At 31.2% G+C, this 20,214-nt stretch overlaps 1 protein-coding gene across 1 annotated transcript; it reads right to left on the bottom strand.

Moving 5' to 3' along the window:
• Window positions 1–821: 821 nt before the first annotated feature.
• On the bottom strand, window positions 822–19,797 carry LOC113363635 (DNA-binding protein D-ETS-3-like; the record flags this gene model as incomplete). The annotated part of the gene is made up of 3 exons (XM_026606125.1): window positions 822–1,011; window positions 9,422–9,469; window positions 19,729–19,797. Coding segments are annotated over 3 exons (307 nt in total), but the record flags the coding sequence as incomplete, so codon positions are not given.
• Between the last annotated feature and the right edge of the window lie 417 nt (window positions 19,798–20,214).

The following is a 20,214-nucleotide window of genomic DNA, read 5'->3' as shown; positions in this document are numbered from 1 at the left end:
AAAAAAAAATTTTTTTTGAAAAAAAAAAGTTGAAAAAAAAAATTATTTTACCAAAATCAATTATTTTGTTAAGGCAAGTAGATTAGTTCTTCGAATCATTTAAATCGGACGCTTTAGTTCTCCCAAAAACTGCCATTTTTACACATTTAGCTCCGTATCTTCGAAATGGCTGGGCCTGCCTTTGCCAAAACTAAACACTTCTCCCAATCATTACTAATTAAATGTTTTTTAGATCATTCAAATCGGATGCTCCGTTCTCTCAAAAACTCGATTTCTATTTTCTGCACTCTTTGCTCGATATCTCCGAAACGGCTGGACCTGCCTTCGCAAAATCTAATCAGCACATATCTCTATCAATAGGAATCGAATGTTCTTTGAACCATTCAAATCGGTTGATCCGTGCGCCCGAAAACGTGGACTAAAAATTGTAGCCATACATACATACACACACACATCCATTTTATCTGAGGTATGCGAAAATGTTCAGAAACCTTCAAAACGTGAAGAAATATAAAAAATTTCAATTTCGATTTTTGGACGATTACAATAACTTACCCTACGGGAAGTTAATATTGTCAAAATGCCATGTGCTTGCTGTGCAGACAGGAGTTTTAGACATAAAACCTAATCCAGAAAACGCACAAATGTCAAAAAAACTATGTTATCATGACTGCATCTTTGTGATATGGCATAATAACATATGAGTAAAGTTGCATACATGGTATTTTGACAGTATTTGGTGGTACCCATAATATCTTTACTGTTAGATTTACACTTATCTATTTCCAATAACAATTTTAAGTAAACCATCTCCTTCTTACCTCAGTGCCCTGGATAATTTATCGTAGTTCATGTTCGGCTTGCTCTTCCTCTCGCCCCATCTTCGGGCAACCTCGTCAGGATCCGTCAGCTTGAATTCGCCGTTGGTGCCCTCCCACGTGATGCAACCAGCGTTCGTCGAATCGCTCAGCAGCTCCAGGAGAAATTGCCAGAGCTGAATCTGGCCTGAACCTGGGGAAAGGAAAACGATGGTGGATGAAAGATGAAATACTTTTGTTTATTGCAGTTTTAGGAGTATACTGATTGTGGTAATAGACAATGTAGTAGATTATTTAATTTGGTGAAAACATAAACATATCCTCCAAAAAGTTACCAGAATTACATTGCTTTTTTATTAACCAATTTGCCAATAGGCCAATAAAACAAATAAATTAAACCATTAATTGGCAACAATGTCGACTCATGAGTCATTTACAAAAGACCAATAGGCCTATTACTCATAACCAACTATCATTTTCCAGAGGGGGCGCTCGTGTTCCTTTTAACAAATGATCAATAATTACACTAACATGACTCCAGATTTAAGTCGCCGAAGGGGGCGCTCTATTGAATAATGAGGGAATGATGGATTGTCATGCGACCGTCACGCCTCTCGCGCACGCCGAATGAACTAACACATTTTGGACGACCCTCTTAAAAGGGTTCCGTAACAGATAGAAGATTATAATGAACTAACTAGAAGATTATAATAGAAAAGGAAACTGAAATGGATTCTACAGGCTAAGTTTCTAGATAACATTCTACATGAGAATGTATGTGTTTTTACAAGAAAATCCAACTTGCTAACTTAAAGTTTTCTAAGCGTTTCAAATATTTCTTAGACTACAGAATAGAACTAGTGGTGTATGACATCGTGTCTTAAGGCAAACTGCTAGAACTTCCCGCACCGTAATGAAACATTCGTAGAATATAACCCATAAAAGGGTTCCGCAACAGATAAAAGATTATAATGGGCCAGTTTATGGAGAGAAAAGGAAACTGAAAGGATTCTTCAGGTTAACCATCTCGAATGAGAGGTTTTGTGTATTTGCTAGAAAATTCAAATTGATAGTTTTATGCTTTCAGAAGTTTCAAGTCATGCTTAGTAGTTTTACACCAAAATGGAACTAGTGGTGTATGGCATCGTGTCTTTTGGCAAATTGCTGGAACTTTCCGCACCGTAATGAAATATTCAAAGAATATTTAGAATTTCAGATATAAACTAGTGCGGTGTATGGCATCATGCCTTAAGGCAAATTGCTGGAACTTCCCGTACCGTAACAAAATGTTCGAGGAATACTGAATGTTTTCAAATAGATTATTATAAATATTGCAACATTGCCTAATATTTATAAGAATTATATAAACTGAATTGCACCGTTGAAATTATTTGTTTAAAGTATATTAGAACTTTAGTCAGTATTAAAAATGAAATCTGAATCATTTTCGATATACAAAATTTTTTTTTTTGAACAAAAAAGTTGAAACAAATTTTTTCCAGAATCAATTATTTGTTAAGACAAGCAGAAAGTTCTTTGAATCATTTAAATCGGACGCTTAGTTCTCTCAAAAACTGCAATTTTTTACGCATTTAGCTCCGTATCTTCGAAATGGCTAGGCCTGCCTTTGTCAAAAACTTATAAACACTTCTCCCAATCGGTACTAATGAATATTTTTTAGATCATTCAAATCGGATGCTCCGTTCTCTCAAAAACTCGATTTCTATTTTCTGCACACTTTGCTCTTTATCTCCGTAACGGCTGGACCTGTCTTTGCCAAAAACTATTAGCTCATCTCCCTATCAATAGAAATCGAATGTTTTTTGAACCATTCAAATCGGTTGATCCGTGCACAAAACACACACATAAACACATTCATTCATTATTTCTAAGGTATGCCAAAATGTTCATAAAACTCTCAAACGTAAAGATATGCAAAAAATTCGATTTTTGAAAGATTACTATAACTTACTCTACAAAAGTTGAAAAAGTTTGTGTATGAATGTAAAAGCCATTTCATAGAACTCAGTAGGAACTCATGGTGATTAGTTTTGGGAGACGATCGTGCAAGCCATTTCTTATCATTGGTAGAAAAGTGTAAAAATTTTTCATTCACGTAGTCTACTTCCTTAGCCAAATCTAAATTTTTATTCATGAAGTAGATAATTTGAACTGATCGGGAAGTTCATGCAACTTGCATTAAGACTAAGGTGACTATACGTCCCAATTTGGCCGGAACAGTTTCGGATTTCCACCTTGTGTCCCGGGTTTTCTAAAAACATCATTTACCCTGGATTTAGATGTTTTGTCGTTCTCTGTTACTTGATAATAAAATTACAATTACCTATCTGAGAATATCCCGGTTTTGACTTAATAAAACTATGATCACTTTACTTAAGAAAAAATACCACTTACACCTAGTAGTTCCATATAATAGTTGCAAAAATAAAACTATATCAAATTCTGAGCTCAAAACTATAATTATTTATCTCACTTTAATTTATTTCTAACAATTACCTTCTAACCCTTAAAATCAAAAGTTGCCACCTGGCGGTCAAAGTAATTAATATTCATTTCTATCCAAATCACTGACTATTACATGGGGGCCGCATGCAAAAACGGGGCTCGTGCTATTAACGGTTACTAAACATATTTATTGGCCAGGTGTAAATTGGAATTCGAAATTAATTTTAATTAAAACAAAGCGACCAGGTGCGCGAAACGAACTGTTGGGGCGCTGCGGTCGCTGATTTCAGATGAAATTTTAGATAAGGGTAATAGATAAAAAATGTAGATACAATTTTGAGGTTAGGTTATAGATTGGAATTGGATTTATGTGAGATTTTTTGAGTTTTTGAAATAATTGCCAACCTTTTTGGGAAAAACGTCAAATTTTGGCTCACATACCCACTTGAATATTGTTTCCAATTTCGGGGTCAAACGATTTAGAATGACTTGGAACATCGAGCAAGCATAAATCTAGTCAATCGAATTATCTAGCTAAAACATAATCTCCTTCTAAAAATATTATGTAATTCACAATTTAAAATTTTCATCCATCTATTACCAACTACACTCCTATCAATTTAAATTTATTCACTCTATTAAAGTGTCAACAGCAACACCCACCAATCAAAAGTCATTCTAAGGGGGCCGCCTCGTCCTGAGACTCCCGTTAGAAGGAACATTAACTGTCGCGTGTCTGACGGACAGGAATCAAGGGGGCCCCCGTAGTATTCGGGCATCGAGACACGTGGCGCTCTATTAGTTTTCATACGAAAATATGTTTGATAATGTTTCATAAAGGGTGGGGTCATTGTAAAGGGACTAATGGAAGACACAATGTTTATGGAAATATTAATATTAGTGATTTAAAATAAACTGATAAATCTGCCTTCAGATGCAACACCAATACTATTCCTAGACAATATTAGAATACCCTGTGTGGATACTATTAGTCTATTACTGAATTTTGTTTCATGTGTCAAAAATTCATTTGTCTGGCATTGGATATGGAATATTTAGTTGATCCTAGATTGAATAGTGCACATATGAACTAGTTTTTACAAATTAATTCACCTAAGATTTGAACATAAACAATAATGTTTATTAAATTATTAGTAAGAAAAATGTACTTGTATCATTTTTTCCCAATGTTGGTACGTAATGAAGTTAGCAATGATCCGTCCATTGACTATGTGCAAGTGTGGATGTAACACGAATCCCTATATAGTATAGTCAATGATTCTATAGGCTAACTGTTCGGTAATTGATGGCTTTGCCATTTACAGGGGGGCTCTGCCGTTTAGCCTTCCACTAAATCATCTCTATTATCGACTCGTGTGCCCCCCACAATATATATATATATATATATATATATATATACTAGATGACCCGACAGACGTTGTCCTGTACCCACATCTACATTTTTTTAATATCCTATACTAATATTTACACCGTTCAGTTAAAAATAATAATTATTGTTTTTCGAATTACTATTCACACAAATATATGAGTGATGTTAAATGTAGAACTGCTTCAAATAAAATGATGATTCTCAATTCCCACAGTTAACACTTTAATTATCCCTAAATATTAAAATATGTTCAATAAAATTGTATAAAAAATCATACAGTGAAATTTATAGAACAAATTTATTTCCTATAGCTCAATTTATTTTAATGCCAAGGGTTATCCAAAATGTTTAGTTATTCATGTAGATGTAGATGTATAAATAAATGATTTTTTGTTTATTCAGGACAAAAACATCGATTTTCCAAATTTATCACACAAAAATTCATCGTCTGCCTTTGTGATTTATGACATATGATATACGAATTAGAAAATGCAGTCATTTGAATAGTATAACGAATTCAAAAAGAATTAATATATAGTATCCGCGATAAAGGTACAATATCACCTTGAAAATAATAAAATTACACCACAGAGAGGGATGTCATCCCCCCGGGAAGTGGCAAAGGAGTCTAAATTATTTTCACTTTTGAACTTGATAGTAAGATAAACCTAATTCCAAAACTTCATACAAATTGGAGCATAGTAAAAAAATTCAGAACCAAACCACTCTATTGACTTGAGTAAATATTCCGTATCCATGGAGTGCCAAACATATAAATTTTTGACACAATGAAACTTCTAAATAATTGTTTGAATAAGTAAATTATTTTTGTATCGTGATTTAGTAAAGTAAGGCAAAACACGACTGCATTTAAAAGTTAAAAAATAATAATCAGTCAAAGTGAATTATAGGCTAAGTTTGATGTGCGACCACTGACATACGCATGCGCAGACTGCATCACCTGTCAGATGTTGACAGTAAATCTTATATTATTTTAATTTTTAACACATCTCAGCTGCTTTTTGGCAATAATAAGGTAGTCAATACATTTTTCTTATTCATAATCAAAAATATATTATATTTTAATATTATCTTAGCCTATAAGTGAATGGAAATGTTTGGCAAATGATAGTCTTCATTTGTTTTTAATGTCAAACAATGCCTCAAATATTTTCAATGTCAATCAATTATAAGCGGTTTTTTGTATTTTTTTTCATTTATTTCTACAATCTAACTATATTTCTATAAATCAAACAAACCTTAAAAATTCCCTTAACTGCCGAAAGATTTATGAAAATCCGAATAATCGTTTAGGAAGATTACCTTTCATACACCATTACAGAAGAATTTTATATATAAGATATATATATATATATATATTATATATATATATATATATATATATATATAAAGGCAGACAAAAAATTATACAACATCCAAGTGCAGATTTGATAAATGTTTCGGAGGCTAAAAGTGCGTGAACAAATGATCGTCCAGTTTTTATTAATAGCTGTGCGCCCCCCTAGATGACCTCGGCACGATACGATGTATATATATTTATATATTTATACAAATGCCCCCCTAAGTCGCTTTTTTACAAGAAAATAAATACAGCATAGAATGCATATAGTGTTAAGATTTTTATATACGAGGATTTCGACTTATCATTGTGATCATTTTAATATTACATGAAATAGTTTATTGAACAATGTTATTATATAAAATCTAACTAGTGGGGCGCATGGCATTGTGCCTTAAGGCAAATTGCTAGAACTTCCCGTACCAAAAATTATTGTTTTAAAAAAGATTGACATTTTTGAAAAAATTTTACATTGAAAAAATAAGATTTTTGAGAAACTATAAATTTTTGACAAAAATTTACTTTTTTTTTCAAAAAAAAAGACTTTTTGAAAAAAATGTTTTCTTTATTTTAAAATGTTTGGAAATATATTGGAACTTTTATAAACGCACTAATTATGCTATGTACTTGAAATATGTAAATCGAAAAATTGCAAAAAAAAACAAAAATGTAAATTTTTATATATCTTTGCGTTTCAAAACCTTCTGAACATTTTAGCATACCTTAGAAAAAATGTATGTATATGCGGATGCAATTTTTCGTCGACGATTTCAACAACGCGGATAAACCGATTTGTATTATTCAAAAAACATTCGATTCCTATTAGTAAGGAGACGAGCTGATTTTTGGACAAGGCAGGCCCAGCCGTTTCAAAGATACAGAGCAAAAAGTGCGACCAAAAATGATATTTAGACATATGCATATCAAGTTATCAGATATTTTATAGAGATTCGCAACGCGGCGCTTACGCGCTTCGATATTTTGCCTCTAAAACAGCTAAGCAGCGCTATTGATTTAAGAAAAAATCTAAATTTAAATTTGTTATTATTTATCAATATTACTAGATGTTAATAATTTAACAGTTGTAATACTTATTGAAATTAAAAAAAAAAAAAATTTAGAACATAAAAAAAGCAAAAAGTATTTTTTTTCGAGAATCTCAAAACATAATTTTTTCAAAGTTTTCAAATTTAAAGCTTTATTAAAATTTCCAGCAATTTGGCTTAAGGCACAATGCCATGCACTACCAGTTAGTAACAATTATCTTCTTATCTGTGTGTCAACTACTAAATGATGACACAGATCTAGAGTCAAAACGTGCACAAGTCGAACAAATGTTATAATGACATAGTGACACATTTGTGCCATTTGGAGGTTAGGTTTTGGAAGTTGATATTGTGTAATCGAATTATAGGCAATTATATGAGGCTAAGTAAAACAAATTTTTGTTTTTGTAAATTTTTTTAAAGAAATTTAAATTTGGACAGATATTTGTCAGAAAATATGATTTGACTAAAATTTGTTGATAGATTAACTGCGCTTATTTGCCATTTTTAGCGATATGACTCACAATTTATATTATATATATATATATATATATATATATATATATATAAATGTGTATATCATTCTGTTTCGATGTCGGAATAAATGTTTCGTGAATAATTCGAATACAATGTTCTTCTTTCTGGGACCAATGTCTCCTACTCAAAGTCATATTGGCCGAATCACACGCTACGCCGCACTCCCCTATATACTTAAAGTCGAAGCACTCGGATCATAAATATAGAATTTTATATTATATATACATATATACATATATCTACAAGAGAAGGAACCAACACATCTGTAATTCAAAAAATCCAAATCAGTATAAGACAACGTTTTCGAAACATGTAATTAGTTTAAACCATACTTTTATTACCAAAAATCCTATTATTTTTAAGGAAAAGAATAGTGACCTCAGAAAATTTGCTGAATCTGTATTTATCTTTTTTAAACCCCCTTTGCTTTAATAAACAAAATTCTGCTCTGTTAGTACATGACTCTTATTATAATATTATCATTTTTTTTTAAAATAATTTTTCAAATCTTTGACTCTTGTGGCTTTCGATTAGTCTTTTTGATCTTATATTTCATATTTTTGTATTTTATTTTCTCTAATTTTATTTCGTGTGACCTCGGTTTTTCATCGGGTGTGCTCGGTTCTTTGCTTGCAACTTACATTACACAAATCTTTAGTTTAAATTTAAAATTATGTTTTTTTACATTTATTATTGTTTATTTTGTATATGTTATTTTAAATTTTTGTTATTGTTTTTCCTGGTGTGGTATGTATAGATTTTTTACTTGTCATTTTATTTCTTAATCTATAATATATTTTATATTTAATCTTTTTTAAACTTTGTAAAAATTCTTTTAAGAAAAAAAAATTGCTGAATGATGACATACAACCGTGTCGAAACGTGAAAATAAATAGCTCATTATTTATTGTTTCTTTTATTTCGACGATTGGCTGCACAATAACATTCAAGAATGTCTCAACGTCAAACAAAAAAAAATAAAATAAAAAATCTAAATCTTAAATATATATATATATATATATATATATATATATATATTTAAAGAGTACTAGCAGTATGTAAGCAATAATTACCAATAAACGTTTCGATCTAGATGTGTGTCATCACTTAGCAATTAGAACGAGACAAATACTCATACAGGCATACAAGGAAATTGTTACTAAAATAGTAAAAACAAAATAAAAATAGACTAATAAAATTAAGAAACTAAGTACGACTGTTGAACATATATTTTTCAAACAATTTGAACAGTCTGAACAATCTTCATTTCCAAAAACACTATAGCCAACCTAAATATTGTAAATTTTCAAAATCACTTCAGATAAAAAAAAATTTTAAAAATATTTTCTCAAAAATAAACGTCTCCCCTGATCTTATCTTATGACTTGCAACATAAAAAATATTATTTATTTTATTATCGCGCGTGCATATATTTACTTAATCCATGACGTCACAATGTAAGGGTGGTCAGTCAGTCAGTCAATCAGGGCTACTGCCTCTTTTTTACCCAAGGGGGCACCATATAAGGGTCGGACACACAAGGCACAAGGTGTTTACATAAATTTACTCCGAGACACCGGTTTCGTAATAAAAAAGATAAATAGATGGTAAACTTGCTATCACAGATAAAATAATAAAAACAAAAAGAGAGGTCAGTTGGAGACGTTCAGGTTATGTCTCAAACTAAATAAGATACTTATTGTAGATATTTTATCTAAAGATAAAATATTTACAATAAGTACTTTACTAATTTAAATTTTATTACTATTTTATTAAAATAGAAATCTTATCCAAATTTTTTTACCTGAACTCGCCAGTCTGGAGCTGGTGGGCCCAAACATCTGATACGGATCTGTAATTAAAAAAATCAAGTATGAATAAATTATAAAATGTAATAACTGAAGACGTAAAAATTTATTAGGCGTGCAAAAAGTCATTTCTAGATGCTCTCAGATTGCTAATTAATTCATAAGAGGGACTTTTTGTGAAGAAGGATGAGTACAGCGACACTGGTGTGCGATTATGGAACTAATTACGGTCGTAAAGGACAATCATAGATAAACAAGTGTGGGTTCAAAATAGACAGGGCATCCAAATAAATGAGAGTGACACATGTCATAATAATTTTTGAAAACAAATATTTTGTAAACATTTTTATAAAGTTGGAAATTATATAATTACAAATTAAATCATTTCCACACAAGTATAAATAGTGTTGTAGCACTAGTAAGAAGATGTGAAGATTTATAAACATTTAAAATTCCGTTAAGACGATTTCTCTGGTCAATAAGTATAGACAAATGCTTTTAGAGTCGTATTATGCGGAAAACTATCAGAAGTATCATCTTTTTAACGTGGTTCATAAATTGTATAACCATCTTCTTCAAAGTTTTCGTAAAGGAGCACAGCGACACTTGTAAATGATTTTGAAACTAATGAGACGTCCATTAATCACGTGATCGATTTTTAACCTTTTTGAACACCTTGGTGACAGGTGGTGATATTTTTTTGCATTCCAATTACCATTGATCAAATCATTTTATTATTTTAAACTCTTGACATTCATGATGTCAGATGCCATATAGTTAAACCCTTACGTCTTCACATCCCGCCCTGAAAAATTCTATTTACACTACCTTAGTAAAAATGTAATTTTTAATATCCAGAACAGTGGTTACTTCTGTCTCCGACCACCAGGGTCTCTAGTACACGTGTTGATTTACAGAGGGCGCAGTTATTATGTTTGCCCTGTCGCATTATTGTGTTTGATTTGTCCCAAGGGACAAACAACCTACGACTACAATATAAATATATCGAATATCTATATATCAGTAAGAAAGTAATAAAATATCGATTTATAAATTTTACTTACACCTACATTATCCACATACTAGTGTAAAAAATTAACACGTATAAGATTTTTACATAAGGGGCGCTGCCACCCTTCTCGGACAATGAATTTATGACCGTGGTCGTGTGCCCTCGGTCTATTGTTATTCATAATTTCGCATTAATAAACTAACTTAAACCGCCCTAACAAAAGTAATAATTTTTGTGCAAGAGGGTGAATAAAATTAAAATTAGTCGTTTTCGGACTTCGGGCGGTAATTATTGCGAGAACATAACCTTAAATATTGTAGAAAGTAATTGTAACAAAAGATAATCATGATGGAAACGTAACCTCAAAATCACGGAAATCGTATACATTTGTCTGCTTTACTCTTCTCATCGTTACCCTCATTTGTCACATACCCGATTTTAGCTACAGTGTATACATACCTCTGATCCTTTTCAGAGTTATTCAAAAGATTGTGAAACATGCCACATATATACATAACCTCAAATTTCGGACAATCCTATGGAGTATCCTATGGAGCCCTTACCTTCTTCTACTTTCCTAATTGTTTCCTTCACACAAACGTAACCTTCTTCATTTATTTTATTAACAGATAGATCTTGTCGGCTGTGCTTAAAGTCCAAGTCTCTGATCCTTGCAGAGTAATTAAAAAAATTGTAAACTACAGGCAATCGTGTAGAGTCCTTTTCCTCTTCCACTTTTCTAATTGTTTCTTTATGTCACCTTTTTCATTCATTTTATAATCAGGTAGTTTTTATTGGCTTTGCCTAAAGTTCAGGTCTCTGATCCTTGCAGAGCAATTCGAAAGATAGTAAAGTATGGCCTATAAAGCCTATCTTTGTAGATCGCTCTTATCATAAAGAGTCCCACCCAGTTTCCTTTTCTTTTCACAATCGTGTTCAGCAGAGTTCCTCTGCGGTACATCTTAATTTGACACCTTGTCCTATTCGGTCTTCTCCACACCATATCTTAGAACTTTTGATGTAGTTCTTCAGAGTCCATACTTCTGATCAGCATAGAGCCATGCGCCAATAAACAAACAATTTTTACCAAATTGCCAAAGTGATTTTTACAAAGTTTCAGTTTCTTTTTTAAAGGGAGATTCAGTTGCCAGTCAGTAAAGATCTTGGAGTCCGAGTATCTATTCCGTAAAGAGTCCCATGTTTCAAGTATATATATATATATATATATATATATATATATATATATATATTCTCGGGGTGCAGACAGAAAAAATGTGTCTGAATCATCCCCTTTTCGCATAAAATCAGAAAAGGGGTTCCACGTATCACAATAGACTTAGTTTAGTAATGCGTACAAGTTATCATGTTCTGAGGGTTGCCCGAGACGTTTTATGGATTTTTCATACACACACACTGTCCTACAAATTAGCCACACAATGAACAAAAGGACACAAAAAAAATTGATGATAAGATAGTTAGAACTAAAGCCGGTTAAATTGAGGTTATGTCTACTACTCTATTTTTAATTACCCGAAAAAGATCTTTATGTCTTTGCCAGAAAATCTGATTTGCCAACTTTATAGTTTCTCGACGGTTCAAGTCATTCTGAATCATCTGACATAGAAATTGGATAATGTAGGATTGGAGTTTGGAGTATATGTAGGATAAAATTTAAATCTAAAATCTGGTAGACATATTCTTAGATATGCTTGTGAAAGTGACCGTATAGTCCAGGCATCTGATCCGCATAGAGCAAAACTTCAAATAGTTTTATCCAATACTTCTACAGACTTTTTTAAACTTCAGTCTTTCCTCAACAATCTTTTCGTAAAATGAATCCAACCTAGTTTGCTTCAGACCTTGATGTTCTTGTTTTCTCTCGCTTTTCACATTGTGCTTTTTGATTTGTCATTTTATCGACGATATCTTCTCCATTCTTCTCCAATTCAGAGAGTCCATGTCTCAGATCCGTGCAGTACTTCATGCAATAAAACAGTGAAATAATTACTCTATTAAAGTTTTTCAAGTTAGATTCTACTTGCTCGTTAGTTGAGTTCACTTTTTAATAAAGATCATCCCTGTGATGTCTTCCTCTTAGTGTCCATGTCTCGGATCCGTGCAGAGCTACTTTTCAACCAAAAAAACAGTTTACTAAACATATTAGCAACTTTGAACTGACAATGAGTTTTAGTCCTTTGCCAGCAAAATTGTCTATTCTCTCAGTCCATGTTACTGATGTCTATTAATTGGTCTTTTTGTCAACTAAATCTTGTTACGGAACCTTGATTTTATCCCGGAACCCCCTCGGAGCTCTATTTCAGAGGGGCTCCTCCGTTACTGTATCAAATAACGATTACCTATTACCCAGGAGAAGACTGTTTGGGTAATTGTTTTTGATCATTGTACTATATTGGGCAAAGGAGGGATATTGATTGCAAATTAAGAGTCAGGGATGATAAAAGAAAGTTTTTTCGGGTGAGTTGTTTTTGGAAATTTAATTTACGATAGAACAATCAGGATAAAAAAAAAACATTTTTGTTTTTTGTAACTAAAACAAAAAGTCGTTTTTGTAACTATTTTTGATAACTTCACAATGATTTTAACATGGTGTAGATGGCAACATTGTTACGTAGCTTTTTGCAAAAATTAAAAATAAATCATGTGTACAAATATTAATAATAAATGATATTTTTCAAGACAGGTCCACAATATACATAAATCTCTTCTCATTATTAACAATTAAATTTCCCGCTCTTACTGTCCGTCTAGAATCTAATAATCTTCCTGTTCAAATGATTGTGTGGATTGCCAGATTACTTTTTTGTTTGTCTTTGTTCTTCTCGTAGTAGTTCACCTGTGGCAATACTAATATAAAAGGTTTCGGAGGAAAGTAATTACTGGCAACACCTCTTCACTGACATCTTGATTAAACTTCACTCTTATCGAATTGAAACTTGAGATTTATACAGACACGCACATATATCTTATATATATATATATAATTCTTCAGTACGGATGTATGATTTGATACTTCTCCTAAACGGTTATTCGTATTTTGATAAATCTTTCTTAAGTTTGTTAAAGGAAATTCTTAAGGTTTTATAGAAATATAGTTAGATTGCAGAAAAAAATGCAAAAAATTACAAAAAAACATTTATCATTGTTTGGCATTGAAAATATTTGAGACATTGTTTGGCATTGAAAACAAATGAAAACTGTCATCTGTCAAAAATTTCAATTTACTTATGAGTCTAGACAATAATAGAATATGTATAATAAATTCATGATTATAAATAAGAAAAATCTAATGCTTACATTATTAGCCCAAAAGCAGCTGAGATGTGCCAAAAATCAAAATAAATATAAGATACAGTATATGCATAGCTGGGCACCGTTAATCAAATAGTTAACTTCGTTAATCGTTAATCCGCTACAATAAAAGTTAACTTCGTTAAACGTTAAAGCGTTACATTTCGGAAGAATTAACGCAAGTTAACGTTAATCGTTAATCCGTTAATATGTGTAAAATTACATTTTTATATCGTTGCGTTAGTGAACTTAAAAAACTTATTAGTTTAGGTTCTGGAAGTTAACAGGTTATGAATAAAACAAAATACTTGTATAATTCAAATGTGTAATTTAACCCCTCGCGCGTTTTATGCACACTTCCGTGTGTATAAGAAAAATGGCACAATTATCACATACCGTGATAACGCTATTGGTCAACTTTCCGTTTTTATGATTGCATATTGTTTTTACAAGAATTTTTTTCTAAATAAAGGGAAAGAGTTTTTTTAACTTCCCGTAGGGCAAGTTATAGTAATCGCAAAAAAATCGAAAATGAAAATTTTTGCATTTCTCGACGTTTCAAAGGTTTCTGAATATTTTGGCATACCTTAGAAAAAATGGATGTATGTGTGTGTGTGTATGTATGTGTATTCGGATACAAATTTTCGTCGACGATTTCGGGAACACGGATCAACCGATTTGAATAATTCAAAAAACATTCGATTCGTATTGATAAGAAGACGTGCTGATTAGTTTTTGGCAAAGGCAGGTCTAGCCGTTCCGAAGATATGGGGCAAAATTGAGCCAAAAACGGTAACTCAGTTTTTAAGAGAACGGAGCGTCCGATTTTAATAATTCAAAAAAACATTTTACTTGTATTGACAATTATGAAGAACTGATCAATTTTTCACGAAGGCAGGTCTAGCGGTTTCGGAGATCTAATGAAAAAAGTAAAAAAAAAATGCCATTTGGCGGTCAAAATGATCATTAGACATATGCACATCAAATTATCAGATATTTTATAGAGATTTTAACAATAAGTATAAATTTTATTTACATTTCTATGGGTTCCGTACCAATGTTTATCCTTTAGACAGCGATGCGGCGCTTACGCGCTTTATATTTTGTCTCTATGCAGTCCTAAAGCAGTAAAATTGCTTAGAAAAAAAGTTCAGATCTTCCAAAATATGTCAAAATAAAGAAAACATTTTTTTTTTCAAAAAAAATTAATTTTTTGTCCAATAGTTTATAGTTTCTCAAAAATCTTATTTTTTCGAAGTAAATTTTTTTCAAAAATGTTAATCGTTTTTAAAAAAATAATAATTTTAGGTACGGAAAGTACCAGCAATTTGCCTTAAGGAACGATGCCTTAATTGCCTTAAGACAGAATTCCATTTACAGCTAGTTTTTGCGAAAAATAGGAAACGCGCGACGGGTTAAGCGTCGGGCATAAGGTGCATATTCCCCTTCATGAACATTAACATGTTGAAGTTCTCGTCTGAAAGCGAGGCTCGTTTTGGTGTCAAAATGTCTTTACCCGTGGAAAACAAACGTTCAACTGCAGCGTTTGAGGGTATAGCAGTATTGTATTTAATAAATAGATTTATGAATATCTGTTCCCCGAGGAATGCAGCATCGTTGAACGAGTCTTTTGATTTCATATCCAGCCACATTTTATTCTTTAAAGAGTTTGTAGCTCTTTGGTTTTTCTATAGACTGAGTGACAGAATTGAAAAAGTCTTCCTTCTCGTCATCATCGTTGTTACTCGCATTGTTCCCTTCGCCACTTAAACTATCTCTGTCCTTCGAATTTTTCGCTGCTTCTTGCCATAAGGGATCTTCTACCTTTTTTTCCGTGCATTTTCTTACTGCATTCCTCTCTACTGCTGTCATACGTTTCCAGCCACATTAACCGAAACTTTGGGTGAAATGCCGCGGCAAGTTGGCACTGTTCATCATTCAGGAGTAGTCCAAATCTTTTCTCTATGCCGTTTAATAAGGCATTGGCTAAAGCTGTGCCGTGCGGTAAATAGTAGGCATTGGATTAACGATTAACGGACTTCTCGCATTTTAACGGAAGTTAACGTGTCCGTTAACATTTTTAAAAGTTAACTTAAAAGTTAATCCGTTAATCAAAATGTTAACTTCGTTAATTAACGATTAACGGATTAACGAGTTAATGCCCAGCTATGAGTATATGCATGGCAGATTGAATGATACACATATGAATAGGATTTGACAAATTAGGACCCTAGAAGTGTTCCTGGTAATAATGTATATTAAATTATTTTAATGAAGGAATTTTATAAAATTATGTAAAATTTATACATAAAAGTGTTTAATAATCTAATACTCAAAATACAAGAATATTGTGCATTATGTATACACATTTTATTACCGGTTTTAAAACTGCAATTGATTTTTTGGTTCTAATCCACGCTAAACACCATTGACTATATTTTATCCCACTCCACCTATTATTATTTTTTTATTCCTCCAAAAATCACAAAAGCTCTAAATTCGTTTGCGAAGGGAAAGCGCGGCTCCGTGACGACGTCGTGACCCCCCTGTCAGAAAAAAGAAAATAGAGGAAAAAAGAAAAGCAAAAAGTAGTCCCCCTTTTATGTATTGTGTCTGGATTCCGACAGCGCCCCCTTGGTTGTAAGAAAATGACTGCGCTTTGAATAAAAATCGTGGGTTTCTTTTTATATAATTTGCCAGATTGGAAAAGAGAAAGCAGATGATTGGTTAGATAAATAAATAATAGTATAAAAAATGTTGGGAACCACTGTCGTAGAATATAGTTTCTAATATTTACGCAAGCCAATTGTGTTTTTCAAATTTAGATCTATATTTTTTAATATTCTTAACCTTTTCCACTCGGATGCCAAATTCATATAAATCTAGAAATCCACGAGTGGAAAGGGTTAACTTCTCGTAGAGTAAGTTATAGTAATTGCAAAAAAATCAAAAATGAAAATTTTCATATATCTTCACGTTTCAAAAGTTTCTGAACATGTTGGCATACCATAGAAAAAATTGATGTATGTGTGCGCGAGTGTGTGTATGTATGTATGTGCGGATACAATTTTCCGACGACGATTTCGAGAACACCGATCAACCGATTTGAATAATTCAAAAAACATTTGATTCGTATTGATAAGGAGACGTGCTGATTAGTTTTTCGCAAAGGCAGGTCTGTCCGTTCCGTAGATACGGAGCAAAAAGTGCCAAAATGGCAATTCAATTTTTGAGAGAACGCAGCGTCCGATTTGAATGATTCAAAAAACGTTTTATTTGCATTGACGAAATGAAGAACTGAAGAAATTTTTCGGAAGGAGAGTCTAGCGGTTTCGAAAAAATTTAATTCTTAAAAATCTATTTTTATCAAAGTTCTAAAAAAATTATGAATCTTATTCAAAAATTTGTATTTTTGATATGAGAAGTTCCAGCAATTTGCTTTAAGACACGATTCCATGTACCACTAGTATTTATTTATAATATGAATTATTATGATTTCATTACAACTGATAGAAGTTTTAAATTTTATCGCATTTTCATATATAAAAAAAGCGTAATCAAAACTACTTCATAGTTAAGGTTGTTCGTAATAAGTAACTAAGATAGAATGAAATTACTTAATTAATTGTTTTGTTCAAATTGTTCATTGTAAAAAAATTATCATTTATTCAAATTTATTCCAAAAATAGTTAATACTTAAAAAATATTGTAAAAAATATAATATTGTATCAACTTTTCGATTGCTATAATAAAAAACTCACATGCGCCCTCCGCCTAATAACAAATGTTTAATGTTAGGGTGCAAACACACTCAAGATTTTTAAGAATGCGACAATTTTTCAAAAAAAAAAAAATCAGTAACAAATATTTCTGATGGATAATTCGTGTCAGAATATGAATATAAATTAATTTTAATTAAAATCTTAGTATCCTGCAATAAAAATAAAGTGGGTAAACATCATAGATAAACAAGTATAAAACATTGTACATGGAAAAACATTATAACATTTTTGAGGTTATGTCTTCTGGATTTTTAAACATGTTTTTAACAATATTTAAGGTTATGTGTTCAATATTTAAGGTATATATGTGTGTATTGATATACACGTCGTTCGTTTGGGAAAAAGTGGCAAATGTTTGCAAAAGGCAAACAATGAAAAAGTTTGCCAAGACGATTTTCTGTCAAGACTAACTGACCGTACGTTCATTTATACATTAGCCTCATGTATATATATATATATATATATATATATATATATATATATATATAAATGTATAAATATACATTTGTTGACATACACAGTGGCTGTGCAAATATTTCGCGTGCGAAAAATAAGGAACACGAGGCAAAATCGATAATCCCTAATAGTTTCTTTTATAAGTCGATTTTGGCTTACAATTTTTATCTCGAGGAAATATAATATTGTAAACTAGGTGCTAGTGACATTTTGCCTCACTGTAAATACCCTAAGCCCTTTGTCTTGTTCGTCAGTAAAAATTAATCAATGCAAATTTCAATTTCTATTAATTAAACATAATTCACAAATTAAAATATCTGTAATTTTTTATTTGATTTTATCTTAAAACACAAAACGATGAAATAAAATATTTGAAAGTCCGAACAAAACCGATGAAGGAACGACGGGGTTCACAGAAACCTGATGCAGGATTGTTTTCGAGGATAGTTGAGACAAGAATGAATAAAAGACTAAGAGAAAATTAGATATCAAAATGACGAGAATTTTTTTTTTTTAAAAAAAATATTTACAAATAATAAATCTAGAAATTGAAAAAAAAAAGAATTATTATTGATTTATAACTTGATAATGTTATGGTAAGTATCAGATACTAATTGTAAGAGGGCAGCATTTTGTTAATAAACAAAAAAAAAGATTTAAGAAGATAAAAACAGATGCAGCTAATTTTCTACGATCACTATTCTTTCCTTTATGTAAAATAAGATAATTTTTGGTATTAAAAGTATGCTTTAAACTTTAAACTAATAATATGTTCCGAAATCATAGTCTTAGATTGATTTGGATTTTTTGAATTACAAATATGTTTATTCATTCTCTTGTAAATTAATTGTAAACTTTCTCCAATGTAACAACAATTACAATCGTTACAATTTAAATAAAATATTTAAAAGTTATTCAACGTGTGACTGAGAAGATAGTCCGAACCAAACCGACAGAGAACGACGGGGTTCACAAATACCTGATGCAGGATCGTTTTCAAGAATAGTTGAGACAAGGATGGACAAAAGACTAGGAGAAAATTAAATATCAAAATGACAAGAAACTTTTTTTATAAAAAACATGAAAGACCAAAATCTAAAATTGAAAAAAAGAGATTTATTTTAAAAAAAATTAATAATATTACAGTAAGCATCATGTACAAAAAGAGAGATTTTTATGTAAAGTAATAGAATTCTTGATATTATAAGTATGATTTAAACTAATAATATGATCCGAAAACATAGTCTTATATTGATTTGGATTTTTTGAGTATCAGGGATGTTGATTCATTCTCTTATAAATTACTGTAAATTAATTGTGAACTTTATCCAATAAAATATTTAAAAGTTAATCAACGTGTGACTGAGCACAAAAACCTGATGCTGGATCGTTTTCAAGGATAGTTGAGACAAGGATAGATAAAAGACTAAGAGAAAATTGAATATCAAAATGATGAGAAATTTTTTTAAGTAAAACTTTTTTAGACGCGACTAGGGTGTAAATCCGTACAAATGCAACGGAAAGGTGAGATATTATTTCAAAACCGCATAGAAACTTTACATTTTTTATTATTTTTTTTTTGTAGAAGCGTGATTTAAAATAAAACAATGGGCGGCGGCTCATACGTCAAATGTCAAATGGTTTTGACAGATTATGCTCATTTAATAGTATGTTTTAAATTAATGCTATTTCATTATAGTAAAAAATTATATTTGTACATTAAGTGTTGTCTGATTTTACTCACCGGGTTGCCTTAGGTGCGAATGTGGGTCCAGGGAAGATTTTGTAACACTCAGAGCATTCGAACCGTAATCTGAAAATAAAAATAGATTTATTACAAAATAATTTTTCATTTATTTGATAAAATTAATCTCAGCTTGTAATGATCTTCCAGTTAGATAACACAACGAGAATGAAGGAAGTCAATTGGATAGTTTGAGGTTATGTTATCAACTTCTTAATGTACTTTTATGGTTGACATTTAAAAAAATGATAAAAACAAATATCTTATCTTATAATAGTTGCTTATCAAATTAGATAACAGGGAAATTAAATACATGAGAAAATATTTTAGTTCACAATGAAAGAGAAAAAAAAACAATAATTTGAGGTTATGTTAAGTATCCTCTTTGAGGTTATGTCACATATCTAACATGTTTTATTATTTTGAGATAGATCTTACAACGGATTGTATATCATCTTATAGTACGTTAATAAAAAATATTATTTT

The sequence above is a fragment of the Ctenocephalides felis genome, unplaced genomic scaffold (genome assembly GCF_003426905.1).
Source record: "Ctenocephalides felis isolate EL2017-DRISC unplaced genomic scaffold, ASM342690v1 CF-g0.4_SCAFFOLD_00335, whole genome shotgun sequence".
NCBI lineage: Eukaryota > Metazoa > Arthropoda > Insecta > Siphonaptera > Pulicidae > Ctenocephalides > Ctenocephalides felis.
The sequence above is the reverse complement of the archived record's forward strand: the minus strand, read 5'-3'. Positions and strand labels throughout refer to the sequence as shown.